This window comes from Desmodus rotundus, chromosome 9 (assembly GCF_022682495.2).
Source record: "Desmodus rotundus isolate HL8 chromosome 9, HLdesRot8A.1, whole genome shotgun sequence".
Lineage (NCBI taxonomy): Eukaryota > Metazoa > Chordata > Mammalia > Chiroptera > Phyllostomidae > Desmodus > Desmodus rotundus.
This window is the reverse complement of record NC_071395.1, coordinates 36,796,931-36,816,298: the sequence shown is the minus strand read 5'-3', so window position 1 is coordinate 36,816,298 and position 19,368 is coordinate 36,796,931. Positions and strand designations below refer to the sequence as shown.

Below are 19,368 nucleotides of genomic sequence, written 5' to 3'. Positions count from 1 at the left end.
ACACAGCTAGGAAGCGGCAGAGCTCAGATTCAAACCACAACTGCCCAGCTCTGGGCCACACCAGGCCACCATTTTCCCACCTCTGATCAGGCCTCCGGGATCTCTCCAGGAAGGAGGCAGAGTTGGGGGGCGTGCATACAGCAGCTGAGACCCCAGTGCACACAGGGCCATGCTGGGCAGAAGGACCAGCCACCTAATGCCACATTTCCACCATGGAAGGCAGGTGGTCATTCAGGCTGGACACAGGGACACAGGACTGGTTGTGAGGCCAGCTCCCCAGGCTGCAGACAAGGCAGGCAGTGTCTTCCCTTGGGTGGCCTGTCTCTGCTGGTCGAGCCAGGGCAGGGGAAGGCCCGGAGGGCCCAGGAAGAGAATTTTCAGCCCTGCCTGTTCCTGTCTCTGTCACAGTCCAAGCGCCGCAGGCTGTGCACGCCCCCTACGATCCCCCGCAACACCAGGGCCTGGGGGCGCCACAGCCACCCTGCCCCGCCAGGGCGCCGCCGCCTCGCTCCGGATGATGGATGGCGGCCCTTGGGAGGCGGTCACCCTGGCAACCGCACCGTCCCCAAGGCAACTGGGAGGCCCACGTGGGGCCCGCCAAGCATCTCCCGCCCCCAGCCCTGCGCTGGGGGTGTAGAGGCTTCAGGCCGTGGGCTTCAGGGGCTTCCTAGAAAGGGTAGGAGGCAGAGTTAACTGGCTCTCCCCACCCCCACTGCTGGAGGGACGGTCCCATCTTGGGTCCAGGGCTCCAGCACAGGGAGGGGCTTCTGGACACATCCCTGGCTGGAGGTAGCCAAGGTCAAGCCAAGATAATGTTCAGCATCATAAATGTGAAAAATGAGACAAATTAGGACCATAGAACCCTCATGAAACAGCGATAAATAAGAACTGCTTCCCAGGAGCTCCCCACCTTCCAGGCTTGTCTCAGCCCCATTCAACAGGAGGGGAAATTAAGGCTGGGGAGGAGGGGGTCTTTAAATGACATATGCTAAGTGTCCATCCTCCTGATGGTCCTGCGAGGTGGGGGAGATGGTCACACTTGTTTTATCAGTGGACGGAGTGAAGCTGCTCACTGGTGGTGACGAGCCCTCTGTTCACACAGGCAGGCTCCGGAGCCCAAGCAGCACAGGGTCTCCCTGAGGTCTGGCGGGGTGGGGGCGGGCGGGGGCGGGGGTGTCAGTGTGATGGTTGAAATGCTCACTGAGGGAAGCAGAGGCCAGATCACAAAAGATCTTACACGCTGGGTGGAGAAGCTCAGGAGGATTTAGGGCTGCGTGGCAGCTGCCCCCACTGGCTGTGACCCGGGTGAGTCACTGGCATCTCTGAGTCTCTGCTGGCTGCACTGCGCAATGGGCCACAGCGCACTCTCAGCCGCTGGTGAAGGGATTCGCCCTTCCCCTGGACGCCCACCCTCAGCACACGCAGGCTTCAGTGCCTGTGCGATTATTTTTATGGCATTTGGAGCAAATTCTGGGCTGGAGCGGCAATGTGGGCGGCTCAGGACAAGGCAAGGGTGTCGGCTGCAAGCGCATGAGATAATCCCGGCCCCAGGAGATGAGTTAATGAGGCCCAAACCCAAGGAGCCCTGAGCCCCAGCCCAGGCCCCAGCTTTGCGGGGCCTTTATTTTTTAAAGACCCAGAGAGGTTACGCAACCAGCCCAAGGTCACCCAGCGGGCAGGACAGGCGGGACGGAGGCAGTGGGTGGAGGGGATCGTCACACTAGTTCTTCCAGAGCCCATGCCTGGGCAGCTCCAGCCAGAATGAGGGGGTCCAGGCCCAGGCAGGCTCAGAGCCCAGAGCTGGAACATTCCTGTGTTAATTGAAAGGAAACAGCTGACAAAGACTTTGGCCATGGGGGAGGGTGGCGGCAGAGTCACGGGGCTGGGAGGTGGGGGGTGTGAGAGGGAGCCCAGTGGCTCAATGGGCCCCTTCCCCCATTGGACCTGGGTGGGAGATATGGAGTGGGGGAAGTCCCCATTCCACCTGCTGTTTCCCAGCTCCCGGTGAAGCCTTTGTCTCCCCCGCACCTTCCTGGCTCTGAATTCTGCACAGCTCCACCCCCCCTGAGAAAACCTCAGCCTCTCAGCCTCCATTCAAGCCCTCCTTGGTTTATCCATCACCCTCCATCAGCTCCCCCTGCCTTCCACTTCCCCTCCTTCACCTCCAAGCTCAGCTCAAGTGCAGTCCCCTCTTCCAGCAAGCCTTCCTGGATCTCCTCCCTTCATGAGGTGACTCACAGGACCACTACTGTCACTAGTGAGGTGAACAGCCCATGAGGCATGAGCTTCCTAGGAGATTCAAGACAGAGAGGCATCACCCCCATGGTGGAGACCGAGGTCGGAGCAGGACACAGGCCCAGAGGAGCAAACCTGTTGCCTATTAACCTGGGGCGGCGAGGGGGAAGAGCTGGACCCTGCCCTGGGCTCTGGACAGGAAGGGCAGTGGAGCATGAATGGAGGCACTGCAGGTAGAGGCCTTCCCCAGGGGACATGTCTCAAGGCAAATCGAACTGCAGAGACCAGCCCCAAAGACCCATGGTCCCTGGCTACCCCTCCCTCTGCTGCAGCCACACACAGGCATTCCAAATACATTCCCACCCCAGGGCCTTTGCACTGGCTGTGTCCTCTGCCTGGTGCACACTCTCCCTGCACCCACAGGCCTCACTAATTTCCGCAGGCCTCTTGTCAGACATCGCCTCCTCATTTAGGCCTTCTCTGGTCTCCCTATTTAAGTTTCAGCCCCCAGGACCCCGCAAGTCCCTCGTCAGCTCTCCCCCTCATGCAACACGCAGGACCTTTGCTTATTTTGTTTCTCGTTTCCCCACGAGGACAGTAACTGTCTCTTTTTGTCCCTGCCATGTCCTCAGCACCCAGGACACAGCAGGTACCCAACACAGGTTCACTGGACCAGCATGTCAATGAGGGTCTTTCTATTTTTGGACAAGGCCTCCACCTAAGGGTCCCCTTCCCCTTGTCACATTCTGGACACCCCCATGGACTGATCACCTGTCTTATGACCACCTCTTTTTTTCCTTTTTTTTAAGAAACTCTGTCACATTGATCTAAAACACAATCTGGGTTCTCTGCATCCAGCAGAGGACAAGGGACAAGCCCCAACCACCTTGGAAGTGACTGTGTGAATTAATATACAAAACAACGCAAATGCCCATCAATGATGGACGGACAAACACAATGAGGCCCGTCCACACCCTGGAATATTATTCAGCCATGAAAAGGAGCGAAGCACCGACACCCGCCACGACGTGGTGAATCCTGAACACATGATGCTCAGTGAGAGATGCCAGACACAAAAGGCCACAGTGTGTGATTCCATTCACGGGATGTGTCTAGAACAGGCTCATCAGAGACAGCAACTGAGTCAGTGGTTGCCAGGGGCTAGGGAAAGATGATGGGGGCGACTACCATTGGTGATTAGGCTTGTTTTGGGGATGATGGAATGTTCTGGAACTAGAGGTAATGGTTGTACAATTATGTGGGTGTACTGAAAACCACTGAATTGTACACTTTAGGTGGGTGGATTGTGTGGTGTATGAATATTTCAATAAAGCTGGAAAAAATAAATATATATCTTTATGTAGCAGAAAAGCTGACCCTCTCAGGAAGAGCTGAGCCAGGGCCAGAGGTGGGGTCCTGCCCTGCTGGGCCTGCCCTGCGACTCTCCATGATCAGAAGGATTTGAACACAAAGCGACTAGGGCATCACATGTGCACTCCCTGCAGGCCCCCTGCCAAGCCCCTCCCCCCCCACCCCTGCGCACCCAGGCTGGGCTCCCAGGCGACACCCCGTCTCACCACTACCACCTGTCCATGCAGCATCTCCCACCCAGCCTGCCTTCACGATGGTCTTTACCCATCCTGCCCACCACAGGCCTGGCTGGGGTCCCACCTCTGGCTTTCCAGCCCTATCCAGACTGTCCCAGTGGTGGGCTCTGACTGTTACTGAATTCTTGCTTGAAACCTTTGGGAATGAGACAGACATCCCAGCCCAATTTCATGATCCTCAGATACAAGCCCTCTACTCAGCCTTCCCATGCTGCACAGAGACCCTTTGGCAGCATGGCCAGGGTGCCCTCTAGCCTCCCTGTGCATCCAGGGACTGGCCGTCTCTTCCTGACCAGGCCACCTGGCCCTGTGCACGGCTCTGACACCACACAGCTCTGAAATCAGTTCCATGTCCACCCAGACATTGGGCCCTGCTCCCCTGACTCTGGCACTTGTCTCTGAGCTGCCCCAACAGGCCCTGTCCAGGCTGAACCCTGACTTGCTCCCCATTGGTCTAGCCCCTCAGCTGCCAGAGCCCCTTCTTGGTGCCTGGCATCTGCTCTCACTTCTCCAGAGCTCAGACACCCCAAAGGGACACTCTAGGCCTGTTAAGACCTAGCCCCAAGAGCATAAACCAAAAAGTGCTCCCTTCTTCCAATGCCTTCCCACCTCCAGGCCTTTGCATGGGCCACTCTTTCCACCAGGTGCTCCCTTCTTCCTGCAGAGTAAACCCTTAAATATCTTTCACAGAAAAGATCCATGATGGAAAAAGGGCCAGGAAACCTTCCTCCACACCTCAGAACAGACCCTCCAGGAGTTCCCCCAAGCCTTCTGACCCTGCATGGGGCTAGGATGATCAGTAGGGAGCACTTTATTTTTTTAATCCCCATCAGAGGATTTGAGAGAGAGAGGGAAAGAGAAATATTGATGTGAGAGGGAAACACTGATTGGTTGCCTCCCGTATGTGCCCTGACCGGGGGATCGACCCCGTGACCTAAGTATGTTCCCTGATCAGGAATTGAGCCTGCAACCTTTTGGTGCACGGGACAATGCTCCAACCAAATGAGCCACCTGGCCAGGGCAGCAGGGAGCATTTCTTACATGAACAGAGGAGACACTTCCTGGGCAGAGGGAGGATGGATGGGAACAGGGTCCCAGACTTGGGAAAGGTGATAATGGTTTTTTTTCAGAATGTCAACCCATTTCCCAGTATCAAAATCTGAGACCCTTGAGGGTAGGTCTCTCGTGGGGCTGCAGGTGGTACTTACAAGCTCCAAGTCCATATAGCACCCACTCCTCGTCTACCTGTGTCCCACCTGGGAAGGGGCCGTCTAACTTTGCCCAGAGGGGACTGGGTGGGCTTATACCTCCCCCTATTCACCAAATGTGAAAAGTGAGGCCCAGGGAAGGCAAGTGACATGCCCAGTCTCATAAGGAGTCAGGACACCCCCGTTTCATGCCCCACTCTCAAATCAGCAGTCACAGTAAGGGTCTTTGCAGGGGAGGATGCAGGGGCAGATGCCCCCAGGGGCAAAGACCACCAGCCAGATTGAAAAGCTATGCTGGAATACCCGGGAACCCTGCAGAGTAGTCCAGAGCCTCTGGGAAATAGGAAGGTACAGAGATTCCCACCCCACTCCACCCCATCCCCGACTCCCCCTGCTGTCCCCACCCCCTGACCCTCCCTCCACCCACCCCTTCACAGCTGTGTGACCTCAGGCTTGTCATGTCACCTCTCTGTGCCTCAGTTTCCACACCTCACAGAGCTACTGTAAGGATCAAGAGAATACACAGGGACAAAGCACTCAGAAACAGGGCCTGGTATACAGCAAGTGCTCACTAACTGATTTTTAAGTAAATAAATGCTGCCAGCGCTTCTCCAACCACCTTCCCATGTTCCTGCTACCAACGCTAGTATTATCTGCATGTTCCTCCCCTTCATATCACTTACTGTTTGAATCCACCCCCCTTGTTTTAGATTAGAAAGACACATTTCATTGTTACCAAGACCAGGAAAACAAGAAGCCACTGCCACAGAGTTAAAACCCTGGGAAATAGACATACTGAAAATGAAAGCGTGTTATTCAATGATCACTCTATACTTTTGCCTTTTAACTGGCTGTGCCTCTCATTAAGAAGGGAGATTAGCACCCTGACTGGTGTGGCTCCGTTGGTTGGGCGTCGTCCCACAAAGTGAAAGTTCTCTGGTTCGATTCACAGTAGACTCGGGGTTGTGGGGTCAGTCCCTGGATTGGGGCTCGTAAGATGGCTGTTTCCCTCTCACATCAATGTTTCTCTCCCTTCCCCTCTCTCTAAAAGTAAGTAAATAAACAAACAAACTCATTTTATAAAAAGGGAGATTAGCAAGTGTGAAGGAAACGTTAAGGACCCAGTTAGCACCCATCAGAGACTGCTTGAGGATGTCCAGGCCTGACAGTGGGACGGCCCCTGGGAAGGTGCTACCCCAGCTCTGCTCTCCTGCTCCTGTCCCAGGACAGGGCTTGGGCGTCTGAGAATGGCTGCTCTAAGCTAAAACTTCCTTCTTTTACCAGCCTGACCCTGAGGCTCCCAGGGGAGCAGTACCTCACCCGGCCCACACAGCAAATCTTCTCCCCTGCAGGACTGGCCTCCCGCTTCCCCTCCCAGGAGTGTGTCCCTGTTCTGCCACCCCCCCCACCCCCGCCGCTCCCAAATCTTGTCCTGTCTTTGCAGCATCAGCCATCTCTTCCACCACCTTGGTGATTATGTACTCACTATTTTTCAATAAATCCTTAAATTCTTAAACTAGTGAAAATTTTGTTTCATCCTTTAATGAAATTTTGTCAAACTCTTAAATTTATTTTTTAAAAGAAACTTTCCAGCACCACCCTAAGCCACAACCACCTGCCGTGACTCTGATGGCAAAATCCATGGAAACGGAACAAGGTGAGTGATTTGTTCTAGTGGCTGCTGCCTCTGTGCCTGGGGCCCACTCTGCCCTCCTGGAAAAGGACCGGGAGCCAAGGCAGGTGTTCCCGTCAGGGCAGCCTCTCCCCACACGATCTTGGGATCGTCACCCCAAGCACTGGGGATGGAGGCTTTCTCTCATGGCTATCCGAGCCAGGTATTACCAAGGCCCAGCCCACATCTGTACCCAGAAAAGCCAGTGATTCACCTAATGGGGGGCCATCACACTACATCTGTCCTATGACCAAGAAGGCACAGGGCAGGGACACCCTCCTTGTGCCATGTGACTCTGGGGCATGCTGCCCCTCCTCAGGCCTCAGTGACCACACTGAGAAAGGGGTGATGAGAAAGAAAAAAATGGGGTCCAACCAAAAAGTCCCCTCATTTCTCTGCTCTGAGTGGGCATTTTCCTAGATTTTCACCCCTCATCCCCTGAGGCAGCCCCCTTCCCAGGGTCTGCTGGCAGGAGGCCCAGAGGTGCCCCTTCGGCCTAGGGAGCAGAGCAGGTAAACAAGTGGGGGATCCTGGTGCAGACAAGTCTTGGCCCTGGTTCCCCTGGGCCCCTGGCTAGACTCCCAGGGTGTGTTGGGGTGCAGCTGGGCTTTTGTCTGGGTTTTCAAAAGCAGAGGACACTGGGTGTCGAGTTCAGGGGAGGGCAGGAGGCGGAGGCTCCCACCCAGCTGAGGGTGTGGTGGGTCATGGGTGAATCCCTGGAGGAAAGGTGTATGCTTGGAAAACACACCCAGTGGGAAGGGCAATAGGAGCTGGACGGGCTGGACCTCCAGGTCCAGGCCTCCAGCTGCATGGGGACCTGGCCCAGAGCAGGGCAGCAGATGTCCACCCCCAACACACACATAGTGGGTGGGCTGCTGGAACCCCAGAAACCTGCTTCCCCTCCCTGACAAACACACTCCACAACGTCTCAGCGCCCACCTGTGGGAATGGAGGTATGGGGCCGCCCTGACGCCAGAAAGAAGGACTCTGCCTGAAATGACCATGCACACTCATTTAGCACCTGCTTGTACAAGAATCATCTGTTGCCCAGCAGCTCCTCTCCTAAGCCCCACAGACCCAGGCTACCCCCTCTATTCCAACCTGGGTGCAGCGGACTCTTGGCTATCCCATTTGGGGCCCCATTTAGGGGACACTTTCCCTGGAGGGGATCTCACCTCCAAGCTCCCTTATTTGAAAGCACCTGGACTTCACACATCCCAGACCGGAAGCCTGGAGAGAAGGCCCCTCCCTCCAGCGGTAACTCGGCACAACATCTGGCAGCCCACCCGGCCTTAGCAGGGTCTCTGGACAGCACTCGAGGCCCTTGGGGAGGCCAGCCAGGAGGAGGGAGGAATAGCCCGTGGGCGCGTCCAGGGCACAGGGCAGGGAGCAGCGAGCTCAGGATGGGGGGTGAGGGGGTGAGGTGGGGGGTGGCGGATGACCTCAAGGCCTGACGGTGCAATGGGGAGGGCTACTCCATCATCCCAGGGAGCCCACTCCGGAGTCCACAGGTGGCCCAGGCTAGCCCACGGGGCGCCAACAGGACGCGGGCGGGGCGCGGACAGAGATACGCGCCACCCCCTCCCAGTGTCCCGGGCTGCCCCCAGCCGCTGCCTCCGGAGTCTCTCTGAGACGGTGGGCCGCCTGGGTCGGATGGGGGAGGCCTCAGGGCGGGCGCTGCTCAGCCCAAGTGCTTCCGAGAGGAGCTGGGAGTCCCAGAAGCCCCTCGCCACCTCCCTCTCTGCGAGGGGCCGCGACGCTCCGGACGGGGTGGGGTGGAAGCCTCACTCCTTGCTCGGTCTCCCCAGCCACCCGAGCTCCCCGCCCCCGACCAAGCGCGCCTACTCACTCCATTTCCCCAGCGGAGGTCCGAGTGGGTCCGCGATGCTGAGCGGGGGCGAACGCTGGCGGGTGCGTAGGGGCGGGGAGGGAGGGTGGGGGTGGGGGTGGCGGGCTAAGGCCTAGCGACCCGGGCTGCGCGGCGCGGGGGTGTAGGCACCGGCTCGGGCATCGCCCCGCGCGCGGCTGTTTATTGTCCGGGCGGCGGCGGGCGCGGGGGGTGGGCTGAGTGCGCGCGTCGCCGCCGCCGCCACGGCGTTTCTCTGTCTCTCCCCTCCCAGCTCGGTCCCCTCCCACCTCCCCGCGCAGAGGTTCGGGCTGCGCCTCCTGCCGGCCGCCGCGGCTGCCGCAGCGTCCCCATCCTCGCGCGCGGGCCTTGCCGGCAACCTCCCCTAAGTCCGTTGGCCTGGTCTGTCACCTTGGAGCCGCGCCCGGTTCCCCGCCCGGAGTCATTCATCCCGTGTCCGAGAGGCCAGATGCTGGCGGCCAGGCTTGGTCTGTGCGCTAGCCCTAGCAGTGATCTCCCAAAACCCCGCCCCGCCCCGGCTCCTGGTCCAGAGGGTAAGCGGGTGGAGGGGCGGTGGGGCGAGGGGGACGAAGGACAAATGGGACCCCAGGGGAGGTCCGGGAGGCCGCTCCGAGGAGCCGACTTCTCCGCTGCAGCCTGGAGGTCTGAAAAAGGAGCGTTCAGGGTAGGGCACTGCAAGTGCAAAGGCGCGGTGGTGGGACCCAGCCAGGCCCGTTTGAAGAGAAATGGTAACACAGCAATTCCTGACGTTTCTGAGCACTTGCTGGGCGCTGGTCCTGGTCCTAGAGTCGGAGGGAGTTCAATGATTTAAATCTGCTTCAGCTCCCACAACACACACTGCAGGCCCCTGTGGCCAGAGTGAGTGAGGTGGGTAGAAGAGGGACCAAGGAGAGCTCAGGCTTTGTCCTGAGGGCACTGGGGAGCCACGGAAGAGTTTAGAGCAGGAGAGGGACCAACCGAGTTTATTTATTTTTTTAAAGGAAGATATATATATAGATTAGATTAGAAAATCTAATATATATGTATAAATATGATATACATATAGATTAGATTTTATTTATTTACTTTTACAGGGAGGGGAAGGGAGGGAGAAAGAGAGGGAGAGAAGCATCTATCAGTTGCCTCTCACTAGCCCCCAACTGGGGACCTGGAAGCAACCCAGGCTTGTGCCCCCAACCTGGGAATTAACCAAGGACCCTTTGTTTCACAGGCCGGCATGCAATCCGCTGAGCCACACCAGCCAAGGCCAGTTTCTTTTTGTTAAGGACCCTTTGGCTGCCTGGAGGGGAGTGGATTAACCATGGTATAGCAGAGAGGCTTGGCGGCCTGGAAGAGGCTGAACAGGGCCCCCCAGGACGCCGAGGCTGGACAACGTTGAGAGGCAGGTGAATTGTGTATGGATCTTAAAGGGAGAGCTGACAGGATTGCCACCGATGGGATGTGGGATGATAGGCATTGGGGTCCCCCCATTTGCAGATTGAACCACTGCAAACATGCAGACATGCAGACATGGATGGGGTTGAGGGGACAACAAAGGGGTGACACTGGGTGGGCAGCTGGTCGTCCAGGTTGGAGTTTTCGGTGAGGCCTGGCTCGTGCTGGGGGAAGTCTCGGTAAGATCATGTGGAGTCAGGCACAGGCAGAAGACAGAGGTGCCCAGTTCCCCTGCCTTCCCCTTGATTTCTCAGTCTATCTTGAGTCCTTCATGCTGCATGTATCATCATGTGGATCCCACGGATCAGGACACAGGCGGGACCTGTCACTGGTGGAAGTTGGGGCCACCAACATGTAGACTGTGGCCCTAACTTCCCAGGTTTTTATAAGAATACTAGTCCCCTGGCCCCAAACACACTTACTGGGGTCTGGCTGCAGGGAGGGGCAGGAGGGGGAGATTCTTCTAAACCCCTTTACTTTCTTGTAAGTAAAATGGTTTTACTGAGCAGGTGCTTAATAAGTGTGTGTGTGTGTGCAAAGGAAAATACTTTTGGATGGGTTCTAGGGAAAGATGCATCAGGGTGCACCCCAAAGGGGGCAGGGATACTGCTACCTCTTTCTTTACAGGCCTTTTCATTCCCCCTATTACAGTGAATGTGCATTCATTTGGCATTCAAACAGTGAGAAAAATTAGCAGATTTAGAAAAGAAAAGAGAACCCGAGAAACACATCAGGGGCCCTGAGCTTGAGTTCCAGCTCAGAGCCACGTGTGCTGTGTGACCCTATGTCTGTTTCTTAACCTGTCTGAGCCTCACTTCCCCATCTTCAAGGGCAGCTGGAAGAGGTAACGGAGTGAATACCCAGGAAAGGTTTGGAACAGGGCCCACCACGCAGGAGCTCAGGGTTTGACAATCTCTTTCTGTAAAGGGCCAGATAGTAAGTATTTTCAGCATTGCAGCCCCAAGTCTTCTGTTGCAACGTGAAAACAGCCAGGGGCAATATGTACACATATGGCGCAGCAAAAAAGACCTGTGTCCATTCAGTCCAAAAAGATTTATTGAGCACCTACTGTGCACCTGGCAGGGTTAGGTGCCAGGGATGCAGAATCCTTGTGGTCGGAGAAATGGCATTTTTTTTTTTTTGTCTACTAAGAAAATGATTCAGGTTTGAGGGATGCTGGATGCATTTTGTTTAAAAATAGGAGGAAGAGTGCTCACTTCGGCAGCACATATACTAAAATTGGAATGATACAGAGAAGATTAGCATGGCTCCTGCGCAAAGATGACATGCAAATTCATGAAGTGTTAAAAAAAATAGGATGAAGAGGAGTGTGTATGGGCTGCTGGGACCCTCCCCCCTTCCCATATACCATTCTACAGTGTTGCTAGCCCGACTTTTCCTGGGCTCCCATCTCTCTCAGACCAAAAGCCAAATTCCTCCTTGAAGCTCTCAAGTGGCTGCCTGAGGACTCCAGGTCCCCAATATCCACACCCCAGACTCAAGCACACATGTAGTCACTTCCAGGGGGCTGGCTGGAGGTGGCAACATATGAGCTGGGGAAGTCAGGCCAGGCCCAGATGGTGGGGAGAGGCATCCCGGGTGGCAGGGGCAGACCTCAAAAAGGCATGGAGGTGGCGCCCTGGCTGGCGTGGCTCAGTGGGTCCAGTGCCCACCTTCGAACCGAAAGGTCAGTCATCAGTCTCATTCCCGATCAGGCCACTTGCCTGGGCTGCAGGTCAGGTCCTCGATTGGGGGTGTGTGAGAGGCAACAGGTAGATGTTTTTCTCACACATCGATGTTTCTCTTCCTCTTTCTCCCTGATCGTCTCTCTAAAAAAATAAATAAAATCTTAAAAAAGAAAAGAAAAAGCACGGCGGCGAAACTAGGCAGGTTGTATCATGAATTAAAGCAGTGGTCTTGAGTAGACCTTTCGCCCTGTCACCCTCCAGAGAGGCGGCCACCTCACCCACTCCCTAGTCTTCTCCGCTCAGTGCGCTGCAGCTCCCATCTGTGTGGGGCCCCACCCCTTTCTGGACCACTTGCACCACATTTCTATGATGACTCCCCTTCCTCTCCCACGTCCTTGTCCACCTCTGCTTATCTAGGATGTCGCCGTACCCAGCACCCCTGACCCTGCCCTGAGACCACCTCACAGCTGTGGCTGCCCCAAGACATCCTCTGGGGCCCTTGGACTCCAGGGAAGTGGGCCCCAAAAGCCCACTCCTTTTCTGTCTCTGAGTCAGAGACCCCTTTACCTCCCCCTAGCCCTGACTCCAGCTCATGCCTTGTGTCTCCCATCCCAAAAGGGGCCAAGAAGGGGTAAGCTGGACATGAAAGGGACTATATTGCAGAAGGAAGGGGCTCTGGAGCTCCCCCTTCCCCAGCTTCATAACTCCAAACCTCAGGCTCAGACCAGGTTGGGCCCTTTACATAGCAGCATGTCAGAGCCCTGACCCTTGCTTTCCTCCTGGTCTGCTCCATCGCCTTGGGAGCGCTGGACTTAACAGGTAAGGGGGATGGGGACCTAATGGGGCTACCCAGTTCTGGCTCGTTCAGCACTGGTCCATCTGCAGATCAGCAGAACCTAAATTCACTTCCCAGGGAGGCTGTGTCTCTGCACCTGAGAGTTCTCAGAAAAGAAATTAATATGATCATGAGTTAATCTCCTCAATATATAAAGAGTTTCAACAAATCAATAACAAAAATGTTTAGTAAAGGGAGCTATCATCATCATCATCACCATTGTTGTTGAGTCTAATCTGAGAAAACCACCCAAATCCTCCATGAAAAGACCTATCAAGGACTATATAGTCCAGGAGTTCTGGGTTCAAGACCATCCTCTGTGTAGCCCCAAACAATCCAGTTACAGGTTGGAAAAAACAGGCCCTTACCCAGCCCATTACTCAGGGCTCCTGGGAGCTTGGTTAGTTGGGGCCATAAAGGACAGTTGCCAGTTTCACAACTGCTTATCAGATGGGAAGGAAATGGGCCCACCTGTGGGTAAAACTGGTCCCTGGTAGAGACAATAGTTGTCCTGAGGCTACAACCCTGGTCCCCTCACTCCCTCTCTGTGTGACCTTGGCCAAGGCACTTAACCTCTCTCTGCCTCAGGTTCCCCATCAGTGGCATGAAGATAGAAATAACACATTCTTGCGTCACTCCAGGACTAAATGAGTTTCCACATATCTGAAGCTTCAATTGATATTTATATATTTTTTAAATCCTCACCCAAGGATATGTTTCTTTTAAATAGATTTTTAGGGAGAAAGGACAGAAAAGGTGTGGGGGGGCATCCATGTAGAGAGAAACATCAATTGGCTGCCTCCTGTATGCACCCTGACCAGGATCAAATCCGAAACCTAAGTATACGCCCTGACTAGGAATTGACTTTTGGTGAATGAGACCACACTTCCAACTGAGCCACATACCCACAGTGTCAGTTGATATTTATGCCAACCCCCCAAGGGCACGTGGCTGGAAGAACTGACCAAGACGCTGGGTAAATTGAGGGACAGAGAAGGTAAGTGACCTCTGGGGTCACAGGGACTGGCAGAGCCAGGGTTTGCCCAGGCAGGCAGCCCCCTGCTCCCTTCCAGTGCCCTGTTTCCTCCCCTGCAATTATGATCAACAACCCCAAGGCGGTTGAATCATTGGTGTCCCAGAACCACCAGTTCAGATCTGGTCGTTGCTGATGGGGCCTGGCAGGGCCTCCAACCACAGACCACAGCTGGGTTCCCCCTTTCAGGGCCGTTGGATGAGGGTGGGGGCCTCAGTCCTCAAAGTTCTCCAGGGAGACTTCAGCCTGCGCTAGCCATGGGGCCTGAGGCGGGGGGCTGGGACCACCTGTTGCTGACTGTGGCTACTGCCCTGACGCTGTCCATGAGGCCTCCAGGTGAGGACCCCCGGGTGCCCCATACAGGGGCTCCACCCATTAACTCTCCAGGTGCCCTAAGGCTCCGACTGGATGCAACTACAACCCTACCTGGTCACCCTCTGGGGCCTCAGCAGGGGTGGGCAGGGTGCCCAGCTGGGGCCTCCACCAGGTCCTGGCCCAGGTTTCCTGGCTTTCAGTCCTCCTCCCAGTGCACTCAAGGGCCTTCTCTGGGCTCCTCGCCACTCTTGTCCTTCTGCATCTCTCTTTCCAGCTCTCTCTGCCCATCTCTGACTCTTTCTCCCCCAACTCGACCCCCATCCCATCCAGTGCCTGAGTTGCCCCCATTAGCCCTTCTTCCTGCCGTACCCCACATGCTCGCCCTTCCCTCTGCAGGCTCCTGGGGGGCCAGGATCATTGGTGGCCAAGAGGTGACCCCACACTCCCGTCCCTACATGGCATCCATGAGCTTCAATGGCCAGCATCACTGCGGGGGCTTCCTGCTCCGCGCCCGCTGGGTGGTCTCAGCTGCCCACTGCTTCAGCGACATGTGAGCCCACCCTGGGCCCCCTCCCCCTGCCTGTTGCCACTTGGGACCCCAGGATGCTCTGGACGCAGGGGGAGTGGGGCGGATGGTGGTGGCGGGAGTGGTGAGAGGGGCTCCTGGTGTGGGCATTGCTACATTCCAGGCAAGGGCATGATTGGAATGGCCGGACCCCACCCCTCCCCTGCGGGGCTCTTGAAGGAGGAGGCACCTCAGTGGGGTTAGCTTTATGGGACAGCAGAGGGAGAAGGGTGGAGTCCATGAGAGAAGTACCGAAGGAGCGACCTCCATAATAATAAATAGATGTTATCATCGCTGTGCTTGTTCTAAGTATATATTTTTAAGATTTTTATTTATTTATTTTTAGAGAAAGGGGAAGGGAGGGAGAGAGAGGGATAAAAACATCAATGTGCCAGAGAAACATCCTTCGGTTGCCTCTCGCACTCCCCCAACTGGAGACCTGGCCCGCAGCATAGGCATGTGCCATTACGGGGAATCGAACCTGCGACCTTTCGGTTGGTGGTACATTGCCCATCCCACTGAGTCATACCAGTCAGGGCAAAGTACATTTTTATAATAATCATTAACATTAATATTAAAATTATTGGAAGAAGAAATTTTTCTCCACTGTTCTAGGTTCTTCCCGATGGTCTAGTAATTAAATCTACATGTGACAGATTAACAAGAGAAAATAACCACACTTACTACATACGTACACATGGGAGCCCCACATCCATGAGGGAGGTGCAGGACCCACGCCCATGAGAGGTTCAGGAACAGAAAGGACAGAAGAGGTAGCGATGAGGCCAGGTGCCTGAGGCATCGACTGGGAGAACGGTCACCCTCGAGGCCTTAAGAAGAGCGGGTGCTCAGTAGTTAGAAGGCTGCCCTTCTCTCTAGATGGGCCATAAGAGGTTATCTCTGGTGATACTCTCACGATGGGCAAGGCTCCCATTTAGACGCATGCAGGTGATCCAGCCAGAGGCAGAAGCTTCTTGTGAGCCTGCGAGGTCTTGAGGGCCTTCAGTTCAAAATAATCCGCATGCCAAAGGGACACATCTTGGGGAGGCCTGTTCTGAACCCCTTCCGAGGTAATAATATAATTGAGGTGAGAATTATAATAAATAAATATTCTATTCATTCTAAGTATAGTTTATAATAGTTATTAGAATTACTATTGCAACAGCTAGAGTTAATGCTATAATTGCGGTGGGAACGGTAACAAACATCATTATTAGCGCAGGGCTGGCATCAGGATTAAATAGACTGCTGTGCACTGGCTTTGCAGATGGAGCTGCCAAAGCCCATGACAGGCAGCCCTCCCCCAGTCTTGCTCACTACACCCCTCCCTCCCGCAGAGACCTCCGAACGGTTCTGGTGGTGCTGGGGGCCCACGCCCTTCGCACCTCAGAGCGCACCCAGCAGGTGTTTGGCATCTCGGCTGTCATCAGGCACCCTGACTACCACCCCACGACCCACGCCAATGACATCTGTCTGCTGCAGGTGAGCGTGGTGGTGGTGGTGGGGACACACTGGACGTAGGTCTTACCTGTCCCAGCCACCCCTCTGATGCCTGGACATGTTTTAGAAGTAGCTGAAGGATCCTGAAACATCTGAGTTGGGTTAAGTCTTGGCTCAAATGCCGCCTTCTCAGGAGGCCTCTCTGGACAACCACCCCATCCTGCACCCTGATCCCGTCCTGCCTTCCCCTGACCCTGTTCCACCTTTCTTTTGTCCAGCGCAGCTGTCACCTGCTAGCAGCGCCTGCACATTCGCTACTTCACCATTCCTCACTGTCTCCTCTCGACCTGAGGGCAGGAATTTTTACCTCGTTTGTGACCATTTATGGCACACAGCCGGTGCTCGATGTCCAGGCTAAAAGGGGGATACGAGAGGGACCAGGGCCATGAAAGACCCTGCCACTTGGTCCTGCTTGGGGTTTTCTGGCCAGGAGGTGACTCCTCTCAGAAACGTGAGCTTCCCTCTGCCCTGCCATGAGGGGGTGCCCTTTCAGACCACCCCCCCCTGCAGCTCCCACCCAGGCACCCCAAATTCAACTCCAGTCATCATCAGGGCCTCTGTTTTAAAGGGAGAATGCCCCAAACTTGCTCTCCAAATGTGGTAAACAATTAAAGTGGAGAGATACTCAACACGCCTGAATAGGTCCCTGGGAACAGTGGGGCCCGGGGAGCGGGGTTCTCTTGGGAAATATGAAGGAGGCAGTGAGTGTTAGCAGCCAAAGCCTGAGTTTCACTCACCTATGGAACCCCAAGGCCTGGAACCCACTGCTCTGACTTACCCATCCCATTGTGTGGATGGGGAAACTGAGGTTGGGGGTGGTCAGAGTTGTGCCCAAGGTCAGGGAGTACCAAAACCAGGGGCCCGAGTCATTCATTCCATAGCTGTTGATTGAGTGCCAGCTGTTTGCTGGTCAGCGGGGACACAGCCATAAACAAACCCTAGGACTGATCCCCTTAGAGCCGCCAGTCCAAGAGGGTGGCAGCAGGGTAAACTGGCTTTGACAGGAGCACATGGGAGCCCAGAGGAAGTGCCTGCCCTTGCTTGGGAATCTTGGAAGGCTTCCGGAGGAGATGATGTCTAAGTTGAGACCTGAACGCTAGAGAGGAAAGGTGCTCCAGGCTGTGGGTACACTGTGAGCAAAAGTGTGGAGCTGGGCCCAGGGCATGGCATTGAATTCATTTCCGCTGGAGGGGAGAGCTGAATGGGGGCAGAGGAGAAGAGGTTTCATCTTGCGGGCAATGGGGAACCATGGGAGGGCTTAGAGCAGGGAAAGAGATGATATTTAGAAAGATCCTTTGGGCGGCTGAGGAGGTGAGAGGAAGCCACAGTCCTGGTCTGAGTGGGTGGGGACTCTTAGACTGGCGCCACTTGGCAAAAGCAGCAGACCTTCCGACAGTTGTTGCTTTCTCTGTATTAAGGCAAAGAGACTAGGTGTCACAGATGGGTAAACTGAGGCAGGAGAGGTGGTGACAGTTTAGGTGGTCCAAAACTCAGTGTTCTCTCTGCAGTTGAACAGCTCTGCCATCCTGGGTCCTGCAGTGGGACTGCTGGGGCTGCCGAAAAGAGGTGCCAGGCCACTCAGGGCCGGGACGCGGTGCCGGGTGGCTGGCTGGGGCTCTGTGTCCAACTTTGAAGAGGTGCCACCGGGGCTGATGGAGGCCGAGGTCCGAGTGCTGGACTTGAACATCTGCAACATCTCCTGGAAGGGCCACCTGAGGCCTGCTATGGTCTGCACTCACAGTGGGGACCGACGGCGACGAGGCTTCTGCTCAGTAAGATACTCATTCTCCGTCCCTCCCACTGACCATATGGGAAACCAAGGCCCACAGGGAACGGTCAGAGCTGGGAAGAGCCTTGGGAACTCAATCCCAACTTACCTTTGGCCAGATGGGCCTCACCTGGAGCCCAGGGTCACCGGGCTCCCACATATGGCTGTGCAGGTTGGGCAGTGCACAGAGCTACACCTTCGCGTGTTTTTAAGCAGTAGCCAGTAGGGGGCAGTAGCAGAGCTTGAGCAAGGAGCTCTTGCTCCTAATACCCTGTTTGGACAAATGGCAACCCTGGCCCTACTGCAGAGGGAGAAACTTAGCCTGGACAGTCTTTTGTTTCAGACAAGAGAGTTCAGTGGTTCAGAATACGGGTTCTGGAGCCCAACAGGTCCAAATCCAGATTATGCCACTTTCCAGATGTGTGGCCTTGGGAAAGTCACTTCACTTCTCTGGACCTCACTCTGTCTCTCTCTGTTTATAGAATTGCCACCTCATAGGGGCAGGGCTACCGGTAATTCCAGAGGACAATTAGGGTGAGACCAGGAGGGGAGGGGAGGGGAGGGGCCAGGAATTCTAGGATGAGTATTCAGGAAGGCTTCTCTGAGGAGAGCACCTTTGAGCTGAGTTGTAAAGGAACCTTAAGATCTAAGAGAGGGCATGCCAGGCAGAGAGACAATCACAGGGTTGCCATGCACAGCCGAACAGGTCTGTACTGCACAGCCGCAGACTTCTCTGTTTATACAAGCAGTGTCCAGCAGGGGGCAGTAACAGGTCCCAAGCACGCACAAAAGCTTGCAGGGGTGTCCAACCTTTTGGCATCTCTAGGCCACAGTGGAAGAAGTGTTGTCTTGGGCCACACATTGTGACATGTAATCACAAAAAAAATTCTCATAATGTTTTAAGTAAAGTTACAATTTTGTGTTAGGCCGCATTCATAGCCATCCTGAGCTGCACGAGGCCTGTGGGCTGCAGGCTGGACACCCCTGGTAGAGGCTGGATGGAGCTTGGCTTGCTCCAGGAGCTGCCAGGAAGGCTGGTGAAAGAGGGAGAGAAGGGCAAACAGGTGGGTGGGACCCACCGGGTCTTGAAGGCTGAAGTGAGGGGTTCAGCTTCTGCTGTAAGAGCACTAGGGTGTCATGGTAGGGTTTGACGGGCAGGGAAGTGTCCTGGTGGGCTTTACATGCAGAGACCCCTTCAGGCAAAGTGAGGCTGAGAGAAGAACCCCTGACCTTGTCTCTCCCTCCATTCCAGGCAGACTCTGGGGGGCCCCTGGTGTGCAGGAACCGGGCCCATGGCCTTGTTTCCTTCTCCGGCATCTGGTGCGGTGACCCCAAGACTCCAGATGTGTACACACAGGTGTCCACTTTCGTGCCCTGGATCTGGGATGTGGTTCGGCAGCGCCCGCGCAGCCTGCAGCACAGCCCCCCACCCAGGACCACTGGGACCCCCACGGGAGCTGCCTGAACCACAGCAGCACTGGGTACACAAATGAAACGACAACCACTGCCAACAGCTCCAGCCTGGGAAACTCCATGGCTGGGGCAGGGGTCCATGTGGCCCCCAAACCCAGGAAGCTTGGGCTGGGGCGTGGGCATCAGTTACAAACAAAAAGGGCCCAAATAACTGAATAAATGTTAACT

The 19,368-nt window shown here is 55.5% G+C and overlaps 2 protein-coding genes and 1 non-coding gene across 8 annotated transcripts in view; 2 read left to right on the top strand and 1 right to left on the bottom strand.

Annotated features, from left to right (window-relative positions):
• The window catches only part of PALM (paralemmin), a 24,079-nt gene extending 15,044 nt beyond the window's left edge, over window positions 1-9,035 (bottom strand). For 2 of the 4 annotated variants that reach the window (XM_053911192.1, XM_053911194.1), the window contains exon 1: window positions 7,898-7,953. In XM_053911192.1, coding sequence (XP_053767167.1) covers window positions 7,898-7,938 — 41 coding nt within the window. In that variant the 5' untranslated portion in view covers window positions 7,939-7,953. Of the gene's footprint in view, window positions 1-7,897; window positions 7,954-8,571; window positions 8,811-8,979 lie in introns of those variants that run through there. The other 2 variants (XM_053911193.1, XM_024569200.3) reach the window with 2 other exon arrangements.
• Window positions 9,022-19,368, top strand: PRSS57 (serine protease 57). 3 transcript variants are annotated; one of them, XM_045202395.2, is made up of 5 exons: window positions 9,022-9,122; window positions 14,291-14,444; window positions 15,797-15,941; window positions 17,468-17,731; window positions 18,980-19,368. In XM_045202395.2, exons 1-5 carry the CDS (start codon window positions 9,038-9,040, stop codon window positions 19,190-19,192), a joined length of 861 nt encoding a protein of 286 aa, XP_045058330.2. In that variant the 5' UTR covers window positions 9,022-9,037; the 3' UTR covers window positions 19,193-19,368. The 3 variants fall into 3 exon arrangements, with proteins under 3 accessions (XP_045058330.2, XP_053767171.1, XP_053767170.1); XM_053911196.1 differs by lacking the exon at window positions 9,022-9,122 and adding an exon at window positions 13,354-13,543; XM_053911195.1 differs by lacking the exon at window positions 9,022-9,122 and adding an exon at window positions 13,793-13,915.
• LOC112312715 (U6 spliceosomal RNA) lies at window positions 11,233-11,339 on the top strand. The gene has a single exon (XR_002975605.1). It is a non-coding gene; the product is annotated as a U6 spliceosomal RNA (small nuclear RNA).

Excerpts from the sequence above, each read along its gene's own strand:
- PRSS57 (XM_045202395.2), top strand. The coding sequence starts at position 9,038 with ATGCTGGCGGCCAGGCTTGGTCTGTGCGCTAGCCCTAGCAGTGATCTC. Across the intron at positions 9,123-14,290 it reads CCCGGCTCCTGGTCCAGAGG|GCTCCTGGGGGGCCAGGATC; the intron begins GTAAGCGGGTGG and ends TTCCCTCTGCAG. Across the intron at positions 14,445-15,796 it reads GCCCACTGCTTCAGCGACAT|AGACCTCCGAACGGTTCTGG; the intron begins GTGAGCCCACCC and ends TCCCTCCCGCAG.